Raw genomic sequence first — 10,437 nt, forward strand, 5'->3', positions numbered from 1 at the left:
ACTATCTGGCCGCATTTTCGAGCTACACGTCGCCGAACGAAGAGCAAAGGGAACCGATATCGCGTCCCGTGAATGCGGGCGATACATTAATCACGCACTATTGGAAGCACGAGCGATAATCGGGATTTAATTGACACGCGGATATGCCTTGATTTAAAAATGCAGTCGTTGTCCGACTGCACATCGCGATCGCGCTCGTTCGCACGGCTCCGAACGGCGTCGGAGTCGGAGATACCCGAGGCTACTCTATTCCGCAGGGTGTAGTGCCGTAACGTAATTAACTTTTTGCGTAATACCACCGGTAATGCGAAAGGAAATTGCGGGAATTAATTAAGACGGCGCTGTGCGCCGAGGACTGCACGGCTATCTCATCTGACCGAGTGTACGATACATACACGCGCGCGTTATGCACCTTCATCCAGTTCCGGACAGGAGCGTTCGTATAAAAGGAGCCGTTCGCGCAACGTATATGTCCCGAGGGCGGCGCGCCTAGAAGCCGATGAATATGCAGATGGTCTTTCTTTCTGCTTCGATCTCTCTCTCGTCAGCCGCTCTTTCGGTCGCTCCCTCTGGCTTTCATCTATGTCGACGGTTCGACCAAATAAGTACACGAGAAACGAGAAGAGGAGGGAGGGAGGAAGGGAGGGCGGGAGGGCGGGAGGGAGGGAGGGAGGGAGGGAGGGAGCAGAACTCGTAACTTGGAGAAAAAATTCTTTGCATTTTTAACGCGTTCCATCACCGAGCACACGCGTGTCCACGTCGACGAGCGAATTTCATCTATCGGTGTCGCTCGTCCGTTCTGCGATTTTTGAGCGTTACACCGTGATCCACACCATTATGTGAGCCGTTAGGGCGTATGCGCTGCTATGCCGGGAACCTGTTTTGTCTATGTTCCACGGCGAGGAAGTTCGCCCGCGGTACATACGCCTCAAGGGCTGTTCCGTTAAGATCCGATGAATATGTAGATTCCATTCGCCTGTGCTCGTCCGCCGCTTCTCCCGTCTCTCCCTTCGATTCTGATACGTTTCTCGAAGGCGTAGTCCGTCTCGGCTGAAACTGCAGTTCTATCTTGTTACTGGGTTAGAATAATGCGAAGCAGGGAAAACGCCAACGTAATTGCATTTTTTTTGCGTAGCGCAGAATGAAATTGTAGCGCAGTCATTATATTTGTAGCAATCTAATTTTGTTTCCATTGTGCGATGCATAAAATATATTGTGACATACACTGGCGTAGAAATAGATTTTAATTGTTAACGCGATTTGATATCCCGACATGATATTACATAATATGTAACGTCTGATAGTATAAGTAATAACTCGGATGCGCCGTCAACAGCGCCATTAAATAAATTGTTCTAATCAAATTTCATCGCGGACGCATATAGTTCCTATCACCAAACAGCACTCTGACGTACCTTATTTCCGAGCATTACATATGTATACGCGTTTTACATATTACATGTCATCTCCGGTGGTGTCATGTTTACAGAGTGCTCCGGCAAAGAGCAGGAAACGTTACAATATATAGAACTCGCGGGGAAAAGACGAAAGACGGCGCAGCTTCTTTTCCTCCCGTTCGCTCCCGAAATCGCGCCGGAAGGAAAGGGCTCCTGCATTATGCAAAGTGACATATCGCGGCGTGTGCCGGAGAGACGGAACAAAACGCGCGCATTGTACTCGCGACGCGCATTCTCGCGTAAGGTTCATAGGTCTTGTTGTTGGTGTTCGTGCTCGCGAGAAAGAGCGGGACGTTTTTCGCTGGTGAACCCGCGACGATCTCGGCGAGAAAGAGAAAGAAGCGACAGAAACGGAGGGGTGGAGATCTCTGGTACTTATGGAATAGTATATTACACTACAAGGGCAGAAAGTTGAGATTCCTCGGCTTCGCCTCGGGCATCATGGCGCGCAGTTCAGGGCTCTCAACTTTTTGCCCATGTAGTGTATACTATTTTTCTCAATACTAGGCCGAAAGTACGAATGAAATTGCATTCGTGTGTTAAATGATATTGATGCCTGCCCCGACATTTGCTGCACGAGCGAAGCGAGTGCTGCTGGTCGGGGGCAGGCTTCAAATCAAATACATCTAAATAAATAAATGTAGTTATTTTTCTGGAATACTTATTTTTTATTAATTTGTAAAACGAACTTTTATTATAGTTTTATGAAGCTTGGTCATTATTTTGCGAGTAATAAAAATTATTAACAATATTGCCATGAAACACACAATTTTCATATTTTATACTTGAATCTTTGATTTTAGCTGAATGAGTAGAAGTTAAATCTGATGCCTGGTTATCCCTTTCAGTTGTTTCAAATTTATTTCTTTTTATTGGTGGTTTATTTTCTTTCTGACAGTGAACAACAGAGATCGGTGGTTTGTTCATGAAATGCGTTGGCTTGATTGATTCACTATTAGCATTTACAACTATTTTTCTCTTGCTCCCGGCATAAAAAAATGTTGGTGACTGTTTTGACTGTCCTGGTAGAATCAGTTCTTTTGGTAAAGTAGGTTCTTTTGGTAAAATCGATTCTTCTGGTGGAATCAATTTCTCTAGCTCTGCTAAAGCGTCATTATCAACTTCGAACTCTTCATGAAAATCATCATAACCAATTTCTAATGGAATAGACGCTTCATTTCTATCAATCCCTATTGCACTAGCTGCACTGTTCTTACTCGTCGATGGTTGAGGGTTTGACTGAGCATTAGATGTGGAAGCATTGGATGTGGCTGCATGAGTTATGTTGTCAAAAATTTGTTGCCTGTTCTTTAAGGAATTTTGAACATATGCTGTAAAAAAAAATATTATGATAAGTATTTATTAAAAAAAATGTAATATTGAAGTATAAGTTTGTATTTTATAGAGTTGGATAATTTTTTTTTATTAAATAAAAGCATTACTTTGTGCTATCTCAGTCGATTTCCACCCTCCCAACTGTTTGAGCATAGTTGTGTTTGCGCCAGAGTTAGACAAAAGTGTTGCCGACGTTCGTCGGAAGCAGTGTCCAGTATATCGTTTCGGATTATTTAACTCTAAATATTCAGCAATATTTTTAGGAATAAGACCAATAGTGTTTCTTCCGATTACTTGGCGCTGGCATTTACCCTTATGGTATTGAATAAAAAATCTTTCAGTAGTAAAATCAGTAGGCTTCAATGATATGTACTTCTTGACTCTTTCATAAAAAAGGCCTCCGATTACAAATTGACGAGCGAGTCCATTTTTCGAATCACTTATAGTAACAAAGTATTTATTACCTAGATCTTCTACATCGGCAACTCCAAGATCTTTAAGCTCTTTACATCTACCCGCGAAAAACGATTGTATTAAAACCGTATTAAAAGCTTATATGAATTTATTAAGAATCTTATTAGAATCGAATATGCAAATCAATTATAATTTAAATATGTCATATTTAAATCAAATTAAAGTACCCCATCTTATTTAATCTATATATGGATTAAACTGGACCTTGCTTTGTTAAAGTATGCAAAATCAGCCGCACAGACCTAAGAAAATGCAAAGTTAATATGGTTTTAATTTGCCAAATGTGGATTAAATATGGTAATAAATTCAAAATTAATTTGTTAAATATAATCATATAAGTCAAATATAATCATATATAAGTCAAATATAAGTCAAATATAATCATATAAGTCAAATATAATCATATAAGTCAAATTTGTCATATAAGTCAAATTTGTCATATATAAATGTTATTTGATCTTATTAGAATTTTATATAATTTTGTTTTAAATTTAAATTTATACCAATTTGTAAATTTAAACAAGATTATATAAAATTTTATTTTTTAAGCGTGCTACTTTATTATAAGAGTGGACTTCACGATATAACTGATACAAAAATTGTGTCGTTCCGAGACAGTGTCGTGTCTTTTTGATACCGTTATCTTATAACACTCTTTGTCAAATTTTAATTACGAGAAACAGATCACATCGAATGCCATCTATCGGATACTTTGAGATGCAATATTCTGATCTGATCATATATAATCTTATATGACTATATTATTTTTTTTTTAATTTAAATCAAATATTTTACATGTTAAGTTCGACAAATAAAGAAACAAATTTTACCGCAAATATTATTTAAACATTATTTAAACAAAAATACGTTTTAATAAGAATCAAATTAAAACCAAAGGGCCTAGCGGAGTAAGCATGTGAAATCGGCTCTTGATCATACAGAGCTGACATTAATGTCACAAGTTAGTACCAATATGATAAAACTTTCCACCAAATATTATTTTAAAAAATCCACTTTTTTAGAAGTTATGCAGGGAGAAAGTAAAATAAAGAAATGTATTTTTCTCGAAAACCACTTGACCGATCTTGATGAAAAAAATATATGTTATGTAGACTAATAAAACTAATTAACAAAAAAAATGTCCAAAATGTTTGCCAAAAAAAGACCAAAAAAAAATATTTAAATTTTTAAATATTTTTTTTAGGGTGATATTTTCGAGGTACCCCTTTGAAATTTTTACGAAAATTTCTCTTAAAGTGTCCACTATAACATATATTTTTTTCAATTTTTTTTAAATAGTGGAACATAGTTAAAAATACGAAAATCGTAAGCGTCGCGTCACTCCGGCGCACAGTGCAGTGCCATTCCGCGTTGCGGGTGTTCGAAGTAACTAGCACATATGTACGTCTGCAATTAGCCTATAATATGTATACTTTTTAATTTTTATAGTTTCCAGAGTTTACCACGTGGAGGTTGCAGTACGGTTTTAAACTCCTTATTGGGGTGCTTTTTTAACGTGAGTCCCCTCGCCTCTCACTATATTTCCGTAAAATCAGGGTGCTTTTTTAACGTGAGTCCCCTCGCCTTTCACTACGTTTCCGTAAAATGAGGGTGCTTTTTTAACGTGAGTCCCTTCGCCTCTCACTACGTTTCCGTAAAATCGGGGTGCTTTTTTAACGTGAGTCCCCTCGCCTTTCACTACGTTTCCGTAAAATCAGGGTGCTTTTTTAACGTGAGTCTCTTTGCCTCTCACTACGTTTCCGTAAAATCGGGGTACTTTTTTAACGTGAGTCCCCTCGCCTCTCACTACGTTTCCGTAAAATCAGGGTGCTTTTTGAATGTAAGACCCCTCGCTTCTCATTGACAGCAGCATCCAATTGTTCGTAGCCCATTAGCGATCTGTTTAAGAAAACAAATAACATTCCAGTAATAGACAGTGATAGTGAAGAAGATTAAATAAATCGTAGGTGTAGGCTGTAATAAGAGACGAGGGGTCTTACATTCAAAAAGCACCCCAATTTTACGGAAACGTAGTGAGAGGCAAAGGGACTCACGTTAAAAAAGCACCCTGATTTTACGGAAACGTAGTGAAAGGCGAGGGGACTCACGTTAAAAAAGCACCCCAATAAGGAGTTTAAAACCGTACTGCAACCTCCACGTGGTAAACTCTGAAAACTATAAAATTTAAAAAGTATACATATTATAGGCTAATTGCAGACGTACATATGTGCTAGTAAAGTTACATCGAACACCCGCAACGCGGAATGGCACTGCACTGTGCGCCGGAGTGACGCGACGCTTATACGATTTTCGTATTTTTAACTATGTTCCACTATTTAAAAAAAATTGAAAAAAATATAAGTTATAGTGGACACTTTAAGAGAAATTTTCGTAAAAATTTCAAAGGGGTACCTCGAAAATATCACCCTAAAAAAAAAATATTTAAAAATTCAAATATTTTTTTTGGTCTTTTTTTTGGCAAACATTTTGGACATTTTTTTTGTTAATTAGTTTTATTAGTCTACATAACATATATTTTTTTCATCAAGATCGGTCAAGTGGTTTTCGAGAAAAATATATTTCTTTATTTTAATTTCTCCTTGCATAACTTCTAAAAAAATGAATTTTTTAAAATAATATTTGGTGGAAAGTTTTATCATATTGGTACTAACTTGTGACATTAATGTCAGCTCTGTATGATCAAGGGCCGATTTCACATGCTTACTCCGCTAGGCCCTTTGGGTTAAAGCCGCAATTGAATCGAGTAAAAGTCGCATACAGAACACATTAACTTTTTATTAAAATCTTATATATAAATATTCTGCATCATGTATGGTTCTGGATCATATATAATCCACATAAGTTATCTTATTAAATACAAATTAAAACCATATTTGATTCGAAGTGTATATGATCCACATAAGTGATCTAATTAAATTTTAATTAAAGCCCTATTTTATTGTGGATCATATTTAATCTACATAACTGATTTTAATAAGTGCAAATTAAAACTGTATTTAAACAAATATAATTTTAATATAAAATCTGGATTTAATTTGAATTTTACCCAAATTAAATATGATTTAATATGATTTTAGTTAGATTCATATTAGATCGTTTTTCGCGGGTAGTAGCTCCACAAATACCAAAGATCAGAATAACCTTCAAATATAAAAGTAAAGATAGAAAATTACAAATTAGCTAAATAATTAATAAAAATGTAAATAAATACATACTTTTAATCCTAAATATTGGTGATCCGGCGCATCATTCATGAACTTCATAATTTCATCCCATGTGAACACAGCAGATTTCTTTGGTTTATAACCTTTGGCTTTATTTTTAATTATATTTATTAACTTTTAATACTTGCTTAAATCAATGTTCTCTCTTGTGTATAATATGTTTTTCAACATTGAGTACACACTCCACAACGTTGCCGGACTTAACCTTGTTTGTAAACTTTGAAAATATACTATAAGATTATCTTCTTCGGATTGTGACAATGCATTTTTATGTTCCGTTTTCCATTTTTTATATGTTTCGTACACAAGTAGGTATCTCTCGGCAGATTTCTTAGGTAAGGTGTCAGTTTCAATAATTAATTGCGCTTCGGCTTCAAAATTTCTGTTAACTTCATCTTCATCTGATGATTCATCGGATGATTCATTTGCACTCATAATTGTAGTAATAGCAATTTTTATTATGCACAATTCACAAAATTAGATAACTGTCAAATATTGGCATACATCAATTGTAAATAAATTTTAAGGTTAGAAATCAAGAGTAGTTAGCGGAGTGTGGTTAGAATGTTAATACAGAAGATAGAGGTTCTACTGTATGATGGGAACTTCTTTTATTGTATTAATGCGCGCGAATAAGTTTCTATGTAACAGAGTGAGCGACTCTCGACTTTCGGCCGTCTTGTGTATTGTGTATGTACCAGTCTCATCAGTGTATGAGTAATTTCTTTCGGCCCGCTGTCGCAGAGCGCATGCGCGACACTATCACGGCATAAAAGTTAAGGCCCTTGCACAATGCTAGGCAACAGGCAATAGGAACAGGGAATAGAAATAAGGAATAAGGAATTATCGCCTCCAGTGCACAATGACGCAATAGCGACAAGAACCAACCAATTAGAACTTTCGAATTTTGTCGGCTGCTTCCTAGTTTAGACTGATCCAAGTGAACATAACCCAATTCTCTTGTATTTTGAATTCTTGCTGAGAATTAAATATTAGTGCGTTTTAAGGCTTTCGTTGAAGAGTAAGTGAAATATATATTATGAAATATATAATATAGAATTATATATATATATATATATATATATATATTTATATATATAAAATTCTGTATTATATTATTATATATGGTTTTATTACTATAATAATATTTTCATTAACATCTTTTTTAGATCATGTGCTATGGATGACGAAAACATGATGTTATTTATCTGTGCAATGCAATTAGTAGCTAGCCTAGCATTGTACACTGCATGGAAAGCGGAAAAATCCAAGCGTTGGAGGAACAGGCGATGGTGGGTCCGTCCCATCAATACTCGGCGTGCACAGTACGGTGACTTCGCAACTTTGTTTGCAGAATTAAAAGAAGATGAAGATATGTTTTTCCGATATACGAGAATGGATGTGCCCACATTTTACGAATTGCTGCGACTAGTAGGTCCGTTCTTGCAGAAAGGAAGTATTAGAGCCCCGATATGTCCAGAACAACGTCTAGCAATAACTCTAAGGTAAAGCTATATATGTTTTAAAATGATACATAATATATTTCATGCACGAATTGAGTTTTTGAAAGGTTATCAATTAACTTTATTGCAGATATTTGGCAACAGGGGATCAGATGCTATCTGTAGCTTTAGCATACAGAGTAGGAGAGTCCACCGCTCATATAATTGTCAAGGAAACATGCTCTATTATAGCAAATGTTCTGATGCCAATTTGTATGAAACATCCCACAGAAGAGGAGTGGACAAAAATCAGCAGTAATTTTTTAGAATTATGGAATTTGCCAAATTGTGTTGGAGCAATCGATGGCAAGCACATAACTATCCAGGCACCTCCGAACTCTGGCTCAATGTACTTTAATTATAAGAAAACTTTCAGTCTTGTACTGATGGCTGCTTGTGATGCTCGATACATGTTTACGCTGTTCGACGTTGGTGCGTATGGCAGTGAAAGTGATGGCGGAATCCTCTCCAGATCAGACTTTGGACAATCTCTGTACAATGGTACGCTCAACATACCTGCAGGCACTGCCTGTCTACCAGGAAGTGACAAGAAAGTATCCTATTACTTTGTTGGGGATGAAGCATTTCAAATGTCTACACACGTGATGCGACCTTATCCGGGGAGAAATTTAAATGAGCAAAAAAGGATTTTTAATTATCGACTATCTCGGGCTAGAAGAACGATTGAAAACACATTTGGAATCTTTGCAGCCAGGTGGAGGATATTTCGAAGAACAATATGTGCTGGTCCAGATGCTGCCAGCCGGTTTGTGCTAGCAGCAATGTGCTTGCATAATTTTTTAAAAACTAAAAACGACGAAAAAGCCCCGCTGCAGCAAAGGTATTGTCATCCCCAATTTGCAGATAGAGAAAACGGAAGAAGGAAATTTAATCGAAGGAGAGTGGAGACAACAGTCACAAGATAATCATATAAGACCCATGGGGAATGCAGGAGCACATCGAGCTACTAGAGACGCATATGCAATGCGTGATACTCTCTCGTCATACTTCATGACAGCAGCTGGGGAAGTTCCTTGGCAATATGAGTACATACATCGAGGGCAACATCACGATGTACTTTAAAATTTATAATTGTATCGCTTTCTATACATTTTTATATACATTTTTATATGTGTGATGACTAATTGTATTCTCTGGTAAGACATAACAGTATGAAAAGCACTGTAGATACACTTTTGTATGCAGAAAATAAAATTGTTCTTTTATTGGAAACCTAATAAACATTTATTTCTAATCAACTAGTGTAAATAAAATTAATCCTCTGCAATGCTCAAAATTAAAATTGTAATTATATATAATAATGAATAAAATATATAATATAATATAAAATATTGAAAAAAACAAACATTTATAAATGTAATAAAAAAAGAAGAGGAAGAATTTCTGAGCGACAAATTCGATCTAAACTCCTTTCTTTTCTTTGAAATATTTAACGTGCCGTCAACCATTGGACCACTAGGGTCCTTAATTTAAAGTTATATGGCACTTAACTCAAAAAATGCCTCAATCTTTTCATCTTTTACGAATCTTAAGCCTTGCAGATTGTGAATCCTTTCCGATTCCCAATCGTGCAGACCATTAATCCATAAGGATCTTAATCGGGAAAGTATCACGCGTCATCCCTATCTAAACTTATTTAACTTAAGATTAGGTTACATGGTTTTTGAAAAATATAGCAACTCCATAAATTTTCGTTTTAACTCGCTTTTGTATGGTTCTGTTGCTGTTTGAAGCTCCGCTGTGACGAGTTTTCCAATGACAACATCTGGATCGTTGTCGTTTACAGGTTTTTTCCGAGAACACATTTCAGCTATATTACTCAGTGTATTGTTCATCTGATGGAACGCTATTTCCACCGGGTTGATCTTCTGCTTTTTAAAAGTCCTTTGCATGTTTCCCGAAAAGCAGGAGGATGGTGGACTCACCACATTCGTTTCCTCCGTCTCCGAAGCAGGTGTTTGGCGCGAAATTGAGGAAGATGTCGATGACTGCAAAGAAATTTTGAATTTCATAAGTTTTACACTTTCTTAGGATCAATTGATTACATAAGATGCAAAACCACTCACCAGTGAAGTTTCTTCAACTGCAAGTGGCGGAAGGCTTTGCAACGGCGAGGGTGGCCGTAACTAGAAAGTTAAAAACATCGATTAAATGTATAAATATTATTTCGTACATATTTTCTATTGATTCAAAATTAGACTCACGTCATGACCAAGTTTCGAGTTAGAAATAGATTGATTTTCATAAACCGACTTTGGCAATGTGTTGCATACTTCTTTCGACGGCAGTGTATACAAAGACTGCTGGCCGGATGTTGAAAGTGGTGTCTGTAAAGTGAGTTTTCAAAACATACTTTTCAAGTAAGATAACACATTGGTAAAAAAAAGAAAAGTTGTCGTACAT

The 10,437-nt window shown here is 36.4% G+C and overlaps 3 protein-coding genes across 3 annotated transcripts in view; 1 reads left to right on the forward strand and 2 right to left on the reverse strand.

Moving 5' to 3' along the window:
• The first annotated feature begins 1,793 nt into the window (after window positions 1-1,793).
• Window positions 1,794-8,939, forward strand: LOC112452787 (protein ALP1-like). Its single transcript, XM_025013188.1, has 4 exons — window positions 1,794-1,828; window positions 7,368-7,532; window positions 7,681-8,016; window positions 8,105-8,939. The coding sequence occupies exons 3-4, from the start codon at window positions 7,691-7,693 to the stop codon at window positions 8,937-8,939; spliced, it is 1,161 nt and encodes a 386-aa protein (XP_024868956.1). The 5' UTR covers window positions 1,794-1,828; window positions 7,368-7,532; window positions 7,681-7,690.
• Window positions 1,893-3,630, reverse strand: LOC112452782. Its single transcript, XM_025013182.1, has 2 exons — window positions 2,900-3,630; window positions 1,893-2,788 (listed from the first exon to the last, which is right to left on the reverse strand). The coding sequence occupies exons 1-2, from the start codon at window positions 2,943-2,945 to the stop codon at window positions 2,160-2,162; spliced, it is 675 nt and encodes a 224-aa protein (XP_024868950.1). The 5' UTR covers window positions 2,946-3,630; the 3' UTR covers window positions 1,893-2,159.
• Window positions 8,940-9,686: 747 nt separating the features above from the next.
• Window positions 9,687-10,437, reverse strand: part of LOC112452788 — a 1,430-nt gene continuing 679 nt past the window's right edge. The window contains exons 4-6 of the mRNA XM_025013189.1: window positions 10,239-10,361; window positions 10,101-10,160; window positions 9,687-10,022 (exon numbers count right to left, since the gene is read on the reverse strand). Coding sequence (XP_024868957.1) covers window positions 9,687-10,022; window positions 10,101-10,160; window positions 10,239-10,361 — 519 coding nt within the window. The remainder of the gene's footprint in view (window positions 10,023-10,100; window positions 10,161-10,238; window positions 10,362-10,437) is intronic.

Source organism: Temnothorax curvispinosus, unplaced genomic scaffold, assembly GCF_003070985.1.
Source record: "Temnothorax curvispinosus isolate PA1 unplaced genomic scaffold, ASM307098v1 QBEX01003650.1, whole genome shotgun sequence".
NCBI classification, from domain to species: domain Eukaryota; kingdom Metazoa; phylum Arthropoda; class Insecta; order Hymenoptera; family Formicidae; genus Temnothorax; species Temnothorax curvispinosus.

Bases quoted from the DNA above. Each gene is read 5' to 3' on its own strand.
- LOC112452787 (XM_025013188.1), top strand. From the start codon at position 7,691: ATGGATGACGAAAACATGATGTTATTTATCTGTGCAATGCAATTAGTA. The intron at 8,017-8,104 runs GTAAAGCTATAT...ACTTTATTGCAG, and splicing joins CGTCTAGCAATAACTCTAAG to ATATTTGGCAACAGGGGATC.
- LOC112452782 (XM_025013182.1), bottom strand. From the start codon at position 2,945: ATGCTCAAACAGTTGGGAGGGTGGAAATCGACTGAGATAGCACAAA. The intron at 2,789-2,899 runs GTAATGCTTTTA...TTTTTTTTACAG, and splicing joins ATCGACTGAGATAGCACAAA to CATATGTTCAAAATTCCTTA.